This window comes from Dermacentor silvarum, chromosome 7 (assembly GCF_013339745.2).
Source record: "Dermacentor silvarum isolate Dsil-2018 chromosome 7, BIME_Dsil_1.4, whole genome shotgun sequence".
In the NCBI taxonomy this organism is placed as follows: Eukaryota; Metazoa; Arthropoda; class Arachnida; order Ixodida; family Ixodidae; genus Dermacentor; species Dermacentor silvarum.
Window position 1 is genome coordinate 94,597,665 of NC_051160.1, and position 18,626 is coordinate 94,616,290.

The following is an 18,626-nucleotide window of genomic DNA, read 5'->3' on the forward strand; positions in this document are numbered from 1 at the left end:
ATACTCGGGTTTATGCATTCCGCTTAATGAGTTAAGTTATTTATTATAAACTTCTCAATTATTACAATTAAATGAAAAGTGTCAATGAGAAAGTTGTAGAGCAATATGAAAAGCTCCCGATACAGCTTTCTGTTGCTCAATACGTGCTAAATAAGTGCTTTCAGAGCGTGAAAGAAGCCCACGAATACACGCAAAGTGCCTCAAGTGGCCAGTCGCGCGTTAATTTTGTGTGTATTCGCGGGCTTCTTTCACGCTCGGAAAAACACTTATTAAGCTGTATCGGGAGCTTTTCATGTTGCTCCACAATTCTCATTGACACTTTTAATCTGATTATAATATTTGAGAAGCTGATTAATTAAGACTTACTATGTAACTAGGCAGAATGCAAAAAGTAATCCTAGTATCTCCAAGCGATGGCAAACAACATTACCTTGGTTCTGTCCAGCTACGTGGCATTTGCATATTTTTAAATCTTGGTGCATGATAGTTGGGCGACCCTGTATTTGCAGTGTAATGCTGCAATGTACTGCATGATAAAATTTAATTGGGAGAGTGAACTAAGTGGCAGTCTATAGTTAGAAATGCAACTCTTGTATTTTAGAACTGTGTGAACAAGTAGAGTACATGCGGGAAAAATACAAAGCAAGCAGTTGTGAGTGGCGCCCTGTCCTGTTTTTTTAGGTTGAGTGTAATTTGGCACTTTAAAATAGTTTTATCAATAGATACCAAATATCCCAACAAGAAGTTCTTTTATGAATACATGCATTTGCGCTCACAAATATTTGTTGCCAATCTTGAGTCAGAAGACAGATGTTGGCTATTACGGTAACCTGACAAAACATTTCCAAAGCCCCTAATGTTTACGTTAGAGGACATCTACTGAGCTTGCAATGTAAAAAAAAGAAATATTGCATTTACATGTAAAGAAACCTCAACACACCAAAAAAGCTTTTTTGACAACAAAAACTTAATAGGAAGCAAGGTGTACACTGAAAAAGTTACGCAGTACATGAGCTGGGTGAGTGGTGTCAGGTGAATGTACATGTAATCACTTGTTTAAGAGAAAAGCGATATAATTTTCATGCACAACTTTTCAATTTGCCTTACATTCTTGTTGCGCATTCCATCATGTCAGTTTTCTGCTAAAACTTAGGCCAAAAGCTGCATCCCAAATATGCCTGCAGGTTCACAGGAAGGCCACCGCTATACAAGCAACGCGCCTATCATAGTTTCATTACTACGTGCAAGAACAATACTCACGCCAGCAGAGCAACCGTTGTTCACTAGGTCAGACAGCGCAGGGCGCCTTCCTTGGCTCAGCAGAGACTTCGCAAGTGGATGCACCGCATCGACCTCTGCAATTGAGACAACAGCAGGCAATACTATTACACTTGCCAGTTGCTAGCACGTCAAAAGCAGGTGTTACTACCACACTTGCAAATTGCTATCGCGTGTGCCTATGGCGAAGCAGCCATTGTATGATCCATTTCATAATTCACAGTCAACCCTGCGTAATCTACATAGGTAGTATGGCCATGAAGGTCTCAATCCGTGCATATGGCACTGCAGTTGTGTTTCATATACGGCACCTTAAAGGGGGATAACTACTACACTTATTACGTTAATGTTACACAAAGTTACATCAATGTGCGTACTATTTGTGCCATACGCACTTCCAGTATGCGTCATACTATGCTTTGGCTGTAAGGGCAAGCAGTGCAATGCCACTTTTGGTCGCAGAAACACGTCACTCCACTCGTTTGGGGTAAGTATATTCAGATTTGCAGCACCTTCCACGTAATAAGTCATATTTTGTGACAACAATCTAGGAAGCCTTCATATTACATGAAATGACGCGACGCATACCCACGTATTTCTTTGACATGCAATCAGACATGGGCACCGTCTTGAGGGCATTCTCACCCTCCCATGGCGACGCGAGGGTTGGCTCCAGAAAATTGTGGAGGGCAAGGGAGGGCGACGGTGCGAGGCTAAATGAGGAAGATGCAATTCACGTTGCTGAACTGCACAGAAGTCATTTAGATTGTGCACGTGAAGTGTCAGAGGTCTGAAGTTTTGAAGCGCACCGGCAGGAAGGCTCTCGAACTGAGATGTACGTCGAAGCCCACTTGTAACCGACCTCAGCCATAAAATGCCGTTGATGTTAGCTGTAGTTAAACTTGGCGACAGAGCTGTTAGCAGCAATGAAAGTGGGAACAGTGACAGTGGCTTTACAGTCACTCCGACGTTTCTTGTTTTTATTTTTATTGATTACCACAGTGCAGCCCATTCCTTTTCAGAAATAAACATTCTGGAAGTCACCTTTTCTTGCTCTTGTTATAGAGGCACAAAAACTTGGTTTGAGGCATTTCTGGCATAGATCGTGCTTGGCAATGAAGCCCGGACGCTATTTCTCTTCTATCAGTAGTGTCAGAAAAAATAGTGCTTTGTTTAGTTTTCCATCACCTCTGACAGCAGTATAAAACTAGTAGTTAGTACATTCTTATTAATGCTGAACAGCATGTTTGCATCACAGACAACAAGCATGTTTGACACACCATGTTTTCAGGACTGCACTTGCAGCATGTCAACTTCATGCTACTAAGAATCTCAGTACAAGCCTTGCATTGGTAAACGTAGACAATGTTTATTGTCCAGCGCCCCTGGCAATGAAACGCGACAATCCATAGGGGTCACAAGGACTTCATGGAATAGCGAATGCATGCGGCTTGCCGAGAATTAAAATGGGCAGCTCACTATAGCGATTGCAGAAATATCGGGTTGTGCCTTGTTTCACAGACTCCCATGTTAAAAAGTGCACTTTCTGCTAGTAACAAAAGAAAAAAGGTGGCAGTTGCGGTGGTCACTTTGCAAGCATTGTGGATAGCTTAATCTTTCGATTTAGTCAATGCCCCTATAAGCAAAGCAATGTAGCATGCTTGCAAAGCTCGAATATCAAGGCACGCAGTCATATTTGTAATTCAAACTCACGGGACATGTGAATGGTTTATTTGAAATTGTAGCAAACCGAAGGCAAGAAAAGGATGGTAGCCTTTTCAATGCGATAAATGTATTGTGGCGAGGGTGTGGCAAAGACCTGACTAGCATCGTGAGGGTGAGGGAGGAAAACCAAGAATGAGGAAATTTGCCTACCTCTGCATGTGTCGAACATTTTCTTTGGTCGCAAATGCGAGCAGTCGAAAAACGCGCATTAGCATCGCCTGCTACAGGTGAAATGAAGTAAACATGCTGTATTATTTGCAAGCACTGCTTTGCTGGACTCCTGAATTTAAAACGCAGCACTACTCTTTGCAACGAGTCGCCAAGCGAATCCAGGGGCCGTATTCTGAAACGTTCGCCTAGGCGAAATTTCTTTTTTCGCTTTCAGGTGTGCGCTGATTGGCTGTTTTAGTAAAATTGGATGAGCTGATTGGGTGGTTGAGCCCGACGTCATTCAATTTTGCTCAACCAGCCAATCAGCGCGCACGCCTGAAAGCGAAAAAAGAAATTTCGCCTAGGCGAACGTTTCAGAATACGGCCCCAGAGCCAACACTTTGTAACCAAGGTGCCCCTGGGTCTACTCGAGAGCCCTTGAACAGGGGAGCGTTTTTAAATAAGTTTCTCACTGCAGGCCAAACACAGCCAAGGACGAGCTCAGCTTGTCTGCGGTACTTAGCATTTTCTAGCAAGGCCACAGACGAGCCTAGTGTTCTCTCAATGCTTGGTCAAGCTTTTGGTAGATGGCAGCAGACAATGCATGGTACAGCACTAGGAGAAACGAATTTATCCTTTTTGGAGAGGTAATAAACATTGGCGGCTGGACTTTCAAAATAAGCTGACCATTTTCAGTTAGCATTCGTAATAACAGCGTGCCACGGAAGGGGTTAAACAGCCTGTAGTCGGCCTGGCGTCTCAAAACTTGTGCAGCATTTGCAGGTACTGCACTTGTAATTCATACTTGAAAGAAACCGCAACTCTAAAGAACACGACAAAGACAGCTAAGACACGAAAACAATGCTGTCCAGAAACTGTACTACTGCAACTGCGCTTAACTGCAAAAAGCTCTTGCCCGCACTCGAGCATTTCGCCCAGCAAAGTATGCATTAACATGCAAGTGCAGAGTCAATGTCCGCGGTAGCGTAGGCGCTCACCTGTGGTCGACATGGTCTTGTGGTGCGAGGTGAAGCTCCGGATGTCCGAGGCTGCTGGTTGCAGCGGTGCGCTCATTTCACTGGCCACGCCCAACAAGAAAAGACGCGCTCGTGCTCGTGTAGCTCGTGTTCTCGCGCGAGCAGGTCGCTGTTTTCGTTTAAATCCACCGCTTGGGTCGTTGTGCTGTTCCAAGCCTGGCTTCTTGCAACACCCACAGAAAACCGCAAATAGAGTAGAGGGCGCCGTAATATGGCTGCCTTCGATTAACAAAAATCAAATCTCAAATGCCATGCTTTTGCTAACTGCTTGCTAAAACGACTTCAGAACCGTAATCATTTGTGAACGTCTTGTGTTGGATTTGCTTGAACATTAGCTATACTTTTGAATGCTGCTTGAAGTTGGGGTACAGTTGGGGTACAGTGGTACAGTGGCTAGAATGTAACAGTGGCTAGCCACTGTAGTTGGCGTTCAATACATGACGTTTATCTCAACGTTACTAGATCTAGTAACGGTGGTTTATCTAGTATCGGTGGCTCTAGTAATCTAGTAACGGTGGTTTATCTGGCTACCGCAATGCAGCCAGCAAAAGCATAACCTTTGAGATCCGTATGTTTTTCTTTTTTTTTTCTAAAGGAGATAGTCACTGGGGCATTAATTTAGACACCACTTACACTACCTATTTGATGCACCCATAATACATGTTTAATGTTTCTTTTTTTTTTTCTTGAGAGCGTTTCTAGTTACCATCATAACTTCCGCCGCATGCACTAAACAAAAGCATAGCCTTTGAGATCCTACTGAAAAAAGCGTCAATTGGCTAAGACAAATATTACTGTCCCAACTTGCTTACACCCACCTGCGATGGCTCAAGTGAAAAAAAAAATACTGCTTCTTAGCATCGAAAATAAAGCAAAAGTTATGTAGGAATGTACCTTCGTTGTCGCCGTGGCGTTCTCAACGCGCTAAAGCGGGTCAGAAAGGGGTGCAGCATAGCCTCCGAGATGTCTGCACTTTATCGTCTCGGAGGTCATGCTTCTGGTTCATTGCGCTATGGCTGCCTGTCCTCAGAGAGAGAGAGAGAACATTAGATTCACACTGCACTTCGTGAACTACTGGCGCTGAGCCGTGCTCCCTCAAGGGCTGCAGAAGATAGCGCCAACCTTTCCTTTCTCAATGAGAACCACTTAGTAGTTCGTGAACTAGCTCCCGCCAGTTCAGTGCGAGTTGTTGCTCCTGCGGAACCGGCTCGGCTTCCTGCCCCACGAACGCTGCACTACCTCTCTGACGAGAGCAGAGAATGCTGCGAACTCGTCCTGCACGAAGCCTGCAAGAGTGGAACGAGTAACGTGTATTAGTGCAGTCGCCGCCATGTTGAACTGCTGAAACGAACAGCGAAGTGCAGCACCTCAAGAACTAGTTCAGAAAGTGCAGCCGAACCGCATTTGCATTTAATTTAAGAACAAACCTCAGTGCGTTTAATGAGTTTGAGCAGTGCCTTGATGATGCCTGAGGAGAAGTCCACAGGGTCTTCTTGGGGCGGAAGGCCTTGCCGCTAGACTGGGGAGGTCTCTTTCCTGTTAACTTGTGTAGTCCCCCCCCCCTCCCCCCCCTGTGCAGTGCTGCTCAACGTTTCTAGAACTTCTAAGCAAGTTCTATACGCTCCTGACAGTGGAGTTTGCCGGCGAGGGCAGCGCCACCTGTAGCGGCGAAAGCGCAACTCTGGTACTGATCCAAAGTCGACGGTGTGGAATCCAGCTGACAAACGTGTTGTTGTTATCGCCGCGTGTGATACAAAACTTCTGAACCACGTGTGCCGCCGTCCTGCAGGTGAACGTTCTCATACCGCTGTTTTACGATGGAAAATGTGCAAGACATCGAAGACTGACAAAAAAAAAAAAAGCGTGGGGAAGGCGGTACTGCTGCGTCAAAGACTTGCTTGTTTGCCTTGCTGAGAGTGACACTTCGCTAGCACAGTGACAACGGCGACTTCTTTCACGATGCGAACGTGCCCGGCAGCATAGAGCTTTTCCCCTTTAAGGCGGCGGTCCCACTCCGGCGGCATGAGTCCCCTGCCTTCAGCACCCCCGGAGCAGCCGTGACGGCTCCTCCACTTAGGATACAAAGTTGTCGTATACATCATAAAAAGCCCAAGTCCTGCAGGTTCCAGCCATATATAATATAAATAAATTGAATAATTTGATCTAGAAATAAATGTTCAAGAACAAGCATGAGACACATGGTTCCCGCGAACCGCGTCCCAGCCGTGACCATACCGAAAAGGAACCAGCGCACCCACTGCATTGCAGCCCGCTCTGCAGCTTCAGGACACACTCATCCGTTTCCCAGACGCAGCAAAACAATTTTGAACCCCTACCCCTTGGACAATTTGCCTTTGAAGACCGCCAAGCATCGCAAACCCCTGTTGCAAACAGCCCGGCCACCACACGCTCAAGGAAACCAAATTCTAGACAAACTAGAGTTCCAGCAACTTCCACCCAGGACGCAAAATTTCATTCTTGTACCTTTATTAGTTTTAAACCGCAGCTTCGTAGCTTTAGTACCTTCCCGCAAAAAATGGGCAAAAGTAAAACCAGAATTCTAAATATTACTTGATTTCGGCCGCATTATTAGGAAAACTAATGAAGGTACATCAATGAAACCACGCGTACCAGATAAAAATTCCCTGAACTCCAACCTATCCAAAACCTAGCCTCCCCGACCGTGCAGTTGCCGGGCCGCCCGCAAGAGAAATCCGCGAAACTTGGCAATCTTCAAAAGCAAACCATGCAAAAAGCAAAAATTCAAAATCACTTTGCTGCGTCCAGGAAACAGACAAATACGTCTTAAAGCCACACAGCAAGCCGCAACACAGCAAATGCAGCAACTCCCCCCAAACATGGCCACAACCGAGACACAGTTCGCAAAAACCACGCATCTCAGGCCCGTCCCTGTACATTCATTTCCACATGACAATAATAAACTTCTTTATATAATATATAGTTGGAACCCACAAGAATCAGGCCCCTTCATGGTATATACCACCACTCCACTTCCCAAGTAGAAAAGCCGCCACGGCCGCTCCAAAAGCACTGAGAACGGGGGGCACGTGCCGCCGGAGCGGAACCGCCACCTTAAGGCGAATGGCAGGGCGTATCCGACCATCTAGTTTTAAGATTGGTTTGAAACCACACAGCAAAATGTGCGCCATTCGTTCGTTTCAAAACAAGCGTGGACATGCGATCACGTTGGCAGATCCGTGCGGGCAGCCTGAGCAGCGTGGTCCATCAGTATCAGTTTTGATGGAAGGTGCCGCGAGAGGCGCTGACGATCGCCGCGCCGCCGCGCCGCCTGGGCAGTGTCAGGAGCGTATAAACGGTGGTGCTGTTGAGGTGTCCCCAACAGTTTTTCCGAGCGCGCGACTGGCCGCTCGAGGCGCTTTGCGTGTTCAGATTGGTGGCGCAACCCACCAGTCCGTTTCAAAGGGGACGCTCATAGCATCCATACAGCGAGAGTGATGCGAGTGACAGTAAGATAAGCGGAATGGAACAGCCGCTGTGAATGCAGGCATGGTCGCAGAAGTCTCCACAACATTGTGTGTTGTGATTGGGCTTCTGCCTCAAGCTTTTGCTAATTGCGCGGCATATGAAATAATTGACTGTGAGGTTTTACATGCCAAAGCCACAGTATGAGCTCAATGAACAGCGTAGCCGCGGCTACACCCTGGAACAATGTGTACCACTTCATGTTCTTCCTTTTAATTTTGAAAGCTTCCCCTTAGGCTTAACCAAGCGGGCATACAAGTTGTATGGGAAGGTCGAAAAGGGCAAGGATGTCCTCTGTCTCCATTGTTTTCACGCTTTATGTTAAGAATATAGAAAGACGACTGGAAAACAGCGAATTAGAGTTTGATTTATCCTACATGCGTAATGGACGAATGGCGCAACAGAAGGTCCCTGGACTAGCTGAAGTATACGCACGACATAGTGCTACTAGCGAACAATACAAGAGATTTACAGACACTTGCGAATATCTGTGGCAACGCAGTGGCAAATCTAGGCCTTAAGTTTAGCACAGAGTAATCGGGAATTATGATCTTTAATGAAGAGACGAGTAACTACGGGATGTCAATTCAACAGCAAGTAATACCCATAGTGAAGCAATATAAGTACCTCGGCGTACACATAAACGAAAGAAAGAATTACTCAAGCAACCACCAAGGTAATCTGAAAATAAAGCGGAAGCGGAATGCAGCAATAATGAAACACAGATCAGAACGAAAAACAATTCAAATTGGATGGCGCGAAAGCAAGATGAACCTCATCTACAAAGGCAAAGCTTGTACAGGCCAGTTACAGTAACATGGGTGATATGTAGAATGGCGCAATGCAGGCCATAAAATTTGAACTGTCGAGATGGGTGGACAAAAATGATGTACTGCCCAGTCAAAAAAAAAAGTTTGTTCAAACCAGTTGGAAATTTCCAATTGGAACCAATTAGATATTTCCGATTGTGTTTTGGGACACCCATTGGAAATATCCAACAGGTCCAATTGGACCAATAAGTTTTTTGAACACAATTGGACCTCTCTGAATTGGACTCGTTGGGACCAATATGAAAAAGGGAGGAAAGAAAAAAAAAGCCTAGATGGGACATGACGCAGGTATACTTGAAACTCCTTTCGAGAAGCATATATCATGCATGAACACACTACTGCAATTCTCTTAATTGACATATCCTACACTCACCACTTCACTATGAGAGATGCTTGTCAGGTGCTATACATGTGAGCAAAATTTCGGTGACCAAGTGGTGCCAGTGATTCATGAGAAAATGGTAAAGTTTCATGATAGATTTTTAACTTGACAGAAAGCTAAATGCTTCTCCCCATTGATCACACCAAAATACAGAGATCTTTTAATTTAAAACTAACATTATAATTGTGCTATTATTATAATCAACTATTCGGTTGTTTCGCGAGATTACACAGTGACTTCCAATTAATTGGGTCCAATTGGAACTTGGACCTCCAATGATGTCCAATTGGAACCAGTTGGGTTCCATTGAAAAATCCAACTGGACTCAATGATATTTTTTTTTTGACTGGGTGGAGCAACTGCAGAATGGGTTCAGGCCAGGCTTAGAGGATGATATGTTTGTATTAAGTGCATAGAGATTTCAGTAGCTCAGAATAGACCTTCATCGATAGCATTTCTAGACATTAAACGAACCTACGACCACGCAGACAGGGAACTGTTATGGTATATTTTTAAGCATGAAGGCATAGATGATGATTTCGTGGAGCTGCTGAGGGAGATATATAGAGACAACCGAGTACAAGTTGTATGGGAAGGTCGAAAAGGTTATGACGTGGTGGGAATTCACCAAGGACTGAAGCAAGGATGTCCTCTATCTTCATTGTTGTTTAGTCTTTATGTTAAGGGTATGGAAACACGACTGGAGAACAGCGAATGAGTGTTTGATTTATCCTACATGCGTAATCGACAAATGGTGCAACAGAAGGTCCCTGGACTGATGTACGCGGACGACATAGCACTGTGGGACCACAATAAGTATGAGGTGGTGCGTGGAATCTGTAAAGGAGTTATGGTGCCAGTGCTAACTTTCACAAACGCCATTCTATGCTTAATATCGGATATCTTGTCGGCGTTGGAAGTTAACCAAAGATCAGTAGGCCGGTTGGCTTTTGGAGCCCACGGAAAAACCACAAATGAGGCAGTGCAGGGTGACGTGGTCGGGCCTCTTTTGAAGTCAGAGAAGCACAGAACAAAATTAGTTTTGAAGAAAGGCTGGGGAACATGGATCAAAATAAATGGGCGGATAAAATGCTAAAATGCACAAGTATCTGCACATGAAAAGCGTGGACACAGAACGGAGAAAGAGGTCAAGGAAGTTGGCAACCAAGTACAGGATAATCGAAACTGTAAATAGACAGCCAAGAGTCATCAGAAAGAAAGTGAGAGAAATAGAGACAGTGAATTGGATGCAAAGAATGGAAACAAAAAGCACCATGGATATTAACAAGAATGAGAAGAAATTAAAGGGAAAATCTGTGCGACAACACAAAGGGCAGTGCCTTGCTATTTGAGGCTCGAGCCGGTTGCCTAAGGACCAGAACATACCGGAGCAAATATTCGAAACTAGATGAGGCATGTGTATGCTGCATTAAAGATCCAGAGACCACTCAGCACATCCTAATGGAATGCGACGGGATCCACCCAGCGAGAACCGTAGGTAACGTGCAACTCCCAGAGGCGCTTGGGTTTAAAGTGGAAGGAAACATCAATAGATCAGCCATAGAGAAAAGCAAGAGACGATTAGAGTACTGGTGGGAAAAAAATCAGGGTAAAGATTGATACGACCTGATCTCTTAAAATCATAGGTAGCGGTACAAGGCAAATTTTGAAAAAAAGAGAAAAATAGTAATGAAAGGTATGGAAAAATACTAGATAAAGAACATGTATAGTATACCTGATTAAATTAAGCAGGCTAGGTGACTATTTGTCGTCGCCCCGTTTCAAAGGGGATGCCGTTAAATCATCATCATCATCGAGCTTTTTTTTCATGCTCGGAAAAAAACTTTTATGTAGCACGCATTGACCAACAGAAAGCTGTATCGGGAGTTTTTCATGCTGCTCTACAATTTTCTAATAGAAATTTTCACCAAATTATAATATTTCAGAAGTTCAATAATAAATTAAGACTAATTTAGTAATCAGGCGGAATGCAAAAAATAATCTGAGCATCTCCAAGCGACGGCAAACATTACCTTGGTTCTGTCCAGCTACATGGCATTTGAATATTTGTAAATCTTGCTGCATGAGAGTCGGCACAGCCTGTATATATATATATATATATATATATATATATATATATATATATATTAAGCCCGAACACCATTCCACATCAAAGACAATTAACACAGCGTGTTTACATTTATTTTTGGCCATGGAGATATGTTTATTGGTACAAGGAAAACAATGAAATGTTATTGAGTAAAGATTACTAGTACGATAATTACTTAATTTGTCATTTATTTGCTCTACTATCACGACTGTAAACGTCCTCCAGCACATCAAAAACCCTAGTACGGGCTGTAGGTTAGGTCATTAGCACATACATTTGAATTTTTAGGCTTCAAATTCAGCGTATTCAAAATGACACGTTGGGCTTTGTGGGGTTAATCATATCATAAGAAGCCAACAAACAATGACACCAAGGACAACATAGGGGAAATCACTTGTATTTATTAATTCAATTAAAGAAAATGATAAGTTAACAGAAATTAAAGTGGATGAAAAAACAACTGTCCGCAGGTGGGGAACGATTACTTCGCATTACGCGTGCGTGGGTGACAACTTCACATTACGCGTGCGATGCTCTCACCATTTAGCTACCGCGGAGCCGTTTTCCCATCCATTTTCTGGGGTATTTATGTTTTACAACTAGAACTAACTCTGGGAGTGTTAGCCAGCGCCATCAGTCACAAACCTAGGGGCGGATGTGGAACATCCTTTCTGCCTCAGGCGTCACGAGCACGTGATCATTTTGGGTGATGGCAACTGGTCAATAAACCCACATATGTTGTCCTGAGTGTCATTGTTTGTTGACTTCTTATGATATGATTAATAAAGAAATCGGGCCCCTCGGTTCCTTTTCTTCTCGTTCACACACACACACACACACACACACACACACACACACACACACACACACACACACACACACACACACACACATATATATATATATATATATATATATATATATATATATATATATAATCAAGAAATGAGAGTACGACGCACGTCGTATTTGCCCAGTATATTTTGCGAACGTTTCAGATGGTGGACCAGCCTTCGTCAAAGCCGAAGTACATTAACGTACGTCGTACTCCCTTTTTTTCATTATACTACCGGGGTCAGCGTGATTTCCTTGTGCACAACTATATATTTAAATAAAGCACCCCCCGTCTTCAATTGCCGGCTTCGGCGGCGGAAGCCACGGTTGCTACAACTTTCACCTTGTACATTTTGCAGGTTGCTGAAGCGCAGAAATCTGCTCTTCCTTGAAATTTTAATCCACTGCTTAAGCTTATGTCACTAATTCTTTTTTTTTCTTTTGTACGTTTCACAATGTCAAAGGAGCTTGTTAAGCTTTCTGATGGAATAAAACGAGAGTTCAAGCAAGAAATGTGCCAGTTACGTGAAAGCTTGGACCGAGAGCTGAGAAAAGACATTAGAGAGATTCGGACCTGTCTTGGCTATATTAATGACAAGTTTGAGGGCATGAGAATAAAGAAAGCTATAAAAGCTAAATGAGAGGAGCGTGATGCCCTGAATACAGAAGTAAAAGCGCATGAAGTCACACTCGTGCAAACTGAGCAATACTTTCCACGCTTGAATATTGAACTAAAAGGTGTGTCGCAGACATCGGTTGAGGTAATACCTTGGGCATATTGAAGAAGGGTGGAACATCGTTATAATTTTGCTTTTGAATGAAAGCGACATAGAAGCCTGCCACCGCGTTGAATTTATGGGTAACGCAAATGTGCCAATAACTGTTCAGTTCGAACGCAGGACAACACGAGACTATTTTCTTGCAAAGGCAAAAAAAAAAAAAAAGCAGAAGCTGTCGTCGGAAGACATTGGATTGGTGCCAAAGGTTACAATACTTGTGAATGAATACTTGTGTCCAGCCATGAAGCACCTAGCAAATGCAAAACGTAAACAATGTGGCTGGAAATACGCTTGGACAAAGAACAGAAAAAAATCTGAAGGAACACCTGTCATTACAGTAAGTCATGCTGATGACTTGGTAAATTGCTCAGTAAAGCTAAAGGTAAACTATAGACAGATTATGGGCCTCAAGCCGTCTGAAATCAAACATTTTGGCAATGCAAAAAAAGTCAGTCATGACGTTCTTTCACCGAAACGTAAGGTAACTTATGGATAAAGACGATGAAATGACATTACTCGTAGCAAATATTGGCTTACCGAAATAAAGTAATTTCACTCACTCACTCACCCTCTGGGGACACTCGACTTCCACGCGTCCCCTGATATTGTTTTCCCCGCATGGCTCGCGTATCCTGTAATTCGGCTTCGCCGCGCGGCTTTGCGCTGGCGGCGGTCGGTGTGGTTGCAGACTAGTACGAGATATGGCGCGAGTGTTGAGATGCTAACGCCATCTAACGGCGAGTTTATTCGGGTGCAAAATGGAGTAGCCGGTTCCTTATTGGCTTGAGGTCGGCTAGTTGCGTGCGTGGATGTTTCGTGCGCTCGCCGGCCGTTTGCGGAGCCGCCATCTCCTGCGAAATGCTTAGGAGCAGAATACCGGAATGGACGAGCACGATCGTTCGAACGCGCCACCGTTCGCGTTACCGTACACGCGAACGGTGGCGTGAGACAGCGATTTGTCTCACGCCCATCGTCATCTTCTATTAGCATAAATTCGGCTGGCTAGATTGGTGTAGGAAAGGTGCAATAAATGCCATATTGTGATCGTGTTTACTACAATGTTGTCGTTCTTTTGTCCCAAGAGTACCTGTAAGAACCCACAGCACAGCAATATGTTGACAGAAGCTTGGTATCAAGGAGCGTTATGTGCCTTTTCTCCCTATATGATTATCATTGCTACTTTAGAAATCATGAAAATAAGTGCGGCGGTAGTGTTGCGCTTCTGATGAAAGAACACGTATTCGTCGAGTTTGTGCTTGGTTACGGCTGTGAATTACGACTATGATGTGCTTACATGGGGAAGTCCCGAAACCTCGTTCTGTCCACTCGTGCTTTCAAGCAATTTATTAGTTTCCTTGATTATTTTCTTGGCTTTGCTTCGGCGCACAATTTAGAGTCAGATCTCGCCAGCGATCTCAATGTCAACTTAACTTGCTTGCATCTACATGGCAGCAAAAAGAACTGATTCGAATATTGCTGCCAATGGTGCTTCCAATATGATCACAAGTCCTACGCGTTTTTCCTCAGACGGCAACTCATTGCTTGATGTTTTCATTACATATATTATACCAATATAATAACAGCTGATGTCATCTATACAAGCATTAGTGATCATTTGGGGATATTCATGCTAGTAGCAAAAAATCAACTTCCAAGGCAGCATCTTTCACACGCGCGTTATGTCCCAGTAATAACATCACGGCAGCTCGAATCTTTCCGGCAAGTTATCAGTCAAGAAACTTGAAGCGTTGTCTACGAATCAAAGGACAGCAATGTTGCTTACAGTAGCTAGTGTCATAAACATTTTTAAAAGCCCATATAACGCCAACTTTCCAATTAAGAAAATAAATAAGCTAAAAAGGCACGCAAGCCTGGATCACTCGCAGATCGTTAAATATGATGCAGCTTAAAAACACCTTGTACGCAAGATTTGTGAAAACCAGAGAACCAGTGTTGTTAGTAGAATTCAAAGCATATAGAAATCAGAAATGTTAAAGGACGCAAAAGATTTGTATTGCATCATTTTATTCTGTGAGGAAAACAAAAATCGCAGGTGCTATGGCGCAAACAACTAAACGCACTTATTTACCCAACTAGAGGGCCAGCTATCTCGGATGGCATCTTAAATGAAGACAAACAGCTATCAAGGCAATCGCTCGCGGATGCCTTTAACAGCGTTTTTGCGCAATAGTCAAACGACAGCAATGACCAAAGTGTTAAAAAACCGTGTTTCTTGCAAATTTTTTATTGTGAACAGTAGCCCGGGTTCACTTTTTTTCGCCCCAGCTTGTTGCGCAGAAGTTTTATTGCGAGCTGTTTATGGCTAGGCTTGCGTGCATTTTTGTTGTGTGTGCGCAAAAATGTGGGCCGTACCTGGGGATACTGCAGAAAGGGCCCAAGCGTAATGACACATACCTCTGTGGACTCGGGGTGGTGGGCTCCGGGACCTGTAACGCGCCCTTGAACTACCCTTGTCAAACTTGAGACCGAAAGAGGTCCCAGGCACAAGATAAGAACAGATACGATTCTATCGGAGCTTAGCACGGCGTCGGCCATGCCTACTTTCACTCCGCCCTCTCTTTTTCGGCGTTCCAAGCGCTTGCGTACCTAGTTTCCTTTGCTTCCGCTCTCCCGTGGTGGCGGTGCCGTCGAAACGTCAGGCGTGTCCAGTTTCCTCCGCCTCCTCGGGGCGGCGGTCCCGTCGTCCACGCGAATGTATACAAACAACAAGAAATACCAGTTGCTGTTCTGCATTTTGAATTTCAATTCTCTTCTGTCGTCGTAATGGGGAGGCCGAGCATAGTCCGGGATCCCGAGTAGCCGCGTTTAGTCCGGACTTCCGAGCAGCAACGCGCCTACGTGCCGAACAGCTTCGCTGGTCATCCACCTTCACAGAGTGGAATGGCTCACGATTTCTTTTTCTTACCTTAATTCAATGAAGAATAGCAGAACCAAAGACGCACATGGAATTCAAGCAGGCCCCGTAAAATATGTCCTATAGACATTATAACCCCTAGTCGTCACGCATTTTTACATAATTCTGCCAACCGGTGTTCTTCTAAAAATGATGCTGATTGCAGGCGTGGTGCCAACACATACGAATGCATGACAAGAGCATTCTAAATAATTACCGTCCTATATTGGTCCTGCCGGTATTCTCAAAATATACAGAGAAAATAATGCACTCTCGATTCACATCGTACCTTAATAAAAATAACTTTCTTCAAAATTTTCATCACAGTTTCAGAAGGCATCGTTCCACGAAAACAGCGCTAACTACGCAAAAAGATATTATCATGGAAGCGTTCAATAACAAGTACTCATAATAGGTGTGTAGATCGACTCTTGGAAAGCATTTGACCTTACTAATCACCCCACTCTTACTTTAAAGCTCCAGAAATGCGGCGCCCGTGGGACAGCTCATGCACTCCTCGAGTCATACCTTACACACAGAACACACTATACGTAGATATCGGCACTGCAAAATATTTCATGCAGCCTGTTAGAAAAGGGGTCCTCCAAGGAAGGAAGCGTATTAGGGTCATTATTTTTTGTATATACGTAAATGACATCGTACTCATCACAGATAATGCACATTTGGTCGCGTACGCCATTAATACTGCATGCAGTATTTATTTCAGGAACAGAGCAAGTAAATAAGAGTGAACAACCAATCACGTTCTCACACATGAATAGCCTAATAATGAACTCCACAAAAAAATGCGATTTTATATCGACCAAACGAAAAAAAATATTGCAACCAATTAACGCTCGCTTAGGCAATGATGCTATGTATGCTCGTATTTTACAAGCTCCGTGAAAATTCTTGGAGTTATTTTTTCAGAGCATTAAAACCTGGAAAGAGCAGACTGAGTACATTCCATCGAAAATTTCTTGCGCTGTCGGCATTATATCAAGGCTGAGGCACATACTTCCTGTCACAGTGAAAATTCTGTTTTATGATTCACTTGTCTCACTTCTAGAACATTGTAGTAGCGTGTGGTGCACAACTGACATCACAAATCTAAAAAAAAAAAACTGCGTATTCTTCAGAAGAGAGCTGTACGGTTTATAGCAAATGTCCCTTACCTCCACCCACCTCTACCCTACAACTAAACTTTTTCTTAAATATGATATTTCACTTGTGTTTTGTTTATTTGACAACATATTAACGATGATGGACAAATGCTTCCTCCATTATAACGAAAATTATTCTCTCCCCTTGGCAAACCGGAAAGAACATCCGTGCATTAAGAATACGAGGTTCAAGGAACCATACGCTGTGCCCGCCCTCATAGTGTACGGTTATACAGACTCATTACGTTTCACGATGCCTGTACTAAAAAATAGGCTATTCAAGGAAGATTTTGATCCTTTGTGAGCTTCTACTAAACCCATTAAATGTTTCTGTCGGGACAAACTATTCTAAAATGAAAGTGCTTATCGCGCTGCATTAATCACATGAAAGATTGTGCTTTTATGTTTTCTATTTGTCTATGAAATGTAAAACCACGTTCTCTTATGCATATTGAATGTGATAAGTGTTCCAAGTATTTGTTATCGGTGAACGATGTTCATTCTCCGCGACCGCTGTAATACCATGTAACAGGGAGTGGGGACCTCTGCCTAGCCCCTATTGCGACTTTTAGTCCTGTCCCCTCCTTTGACGAATGAAAACATGAAATGAAAAAAAAATGTCGCAGTTTCGTCGGAAAGGCGAAGCATCGATTTCGATTGCAAATTAGTGGATATCTATACGAAGTAAAGGTTTATCGGCCGTATAAACTTGTAAATATAGGAATACTAAATAAATTAACAAGCTTGGTGTCACGCGCGCACAAGCAAGAATGCGTTCATCCATCTCCCGTAATGTTCTACAGAGCCCCAAATGATGCTTTGCAAAACATTGATCCCCACGGTGCGTGGATTCTGCATACTTGTTCCTCTGCAATTATTTTTCTCACTTGGATACAGAGAGGAGTTGTAATGGTGCAGTGCAAGAAATTGCACTCCATTTTCAAAACAGGCCAACTTCATTTTATTACAATTCTTGCGCAGCTCCGGCAAAAGTTCTTACTTGCGCCCGACTTTCTATAGAAGGTAAAACAATAGCAGGCTTCAGTTTTGCCGGAGCGGGTAACGCTCCGGCAAAAGCGCAGGAAACGTAACCGCTTTAAACACGGTTAAAAACGTTGCAAGGCTCTTGTTTGACTTAGGCCGAGTGTTTTTCGCGCTGAATATACGAGCTTTGAACCACCAAACCCGCAGTCTGCCAATTGCTCCTCATAATACGGAATAGAACCTCCAGAGTATATATAGATATGGAATGCGGTCACAAATGTCGCCACCACCAAGGCAAATATGCATGCACAGTGTTTAGGGCACTCGCTTTAGTAAAATGTTTGAGAAGAGGTTTATTGGCGCTGTCCTTCAAGAACGCTACGAGTTCCAAGAACGGCGAGGCAGCGTGGAGCACCGTCTCCAAAAACTCCAGCGACCAACAGCGCGAGCAGAGCGGGCCGAGCGTTGGCGATGCCGCTGGACGGAGGCGCGTCTTCTTCTTCACAATCGCCTTCACATGTTATACAATCAAGAGCAGTCATATTCGGTTAACAGTACGTTTTAGGTTCCTAACCTAAAATGCAAGAACCATATGTATAGAACTATGCTAAACATGAAACCACAGGGCGCGTTTGGTCGCATTGGTCCAACAATTACGTACAGGCGATGCTTATGGTTGTGCGCAAGGAGATCTTGGTGGCAAAGTGGTTACTTGAAATCCTGCCGAGGAAAAAAACAATGACCCTAAATGACGTAAGTCAAAACTCGGCGAAAATTTTGGTCAAGCGGCAGTTGCATGAATAGTTCGGAAAGCCGGCGTTATACTATCCATGCAGACAAAAATGGCAGAACCTAATCAAGAGCTTAAGGTAAACGCGCAAAATGGTGCAGCAGGCGTAGAGAGTCAAGCTACCATGGTTTATTGCGGCTGTCGCA

At 43.8% G+C, this 18,626-nt stretch overlaps 1 protein-coding gene across 1 annotated transcript in view; it reads right to left on the reverse strand.

Moving 5' to 3' along the window:
• Nucleotides 1-4,469, reverse strand: part of LOC119458285 (uncharacterized) — a 52,871-nt gene extending 48,402 nt beyond the window's left edge. The window contains exons 1-2 of the mRNA XM_037720119.2: nucleotides 4,152-4,469; nucleotides 1,261-1,355 (exon numbers count right to left, since the gene is read on the reverse strand). Coding sequence (XP_037576047.1) covers nucleotides 1,261-1,355; nucleotides 4,152-4,227 — 171 coding nt within the window. The 5' untranslated portion in view covers nucleotides 4,228-4,469. The remainder of the gene's footprint in view (nucleotides 1-1,260; nucleotides 1,356-4,151) is intronic.
• Nucleotides 4,470-18,626: the final 14,157 nt, after the last annotated feature.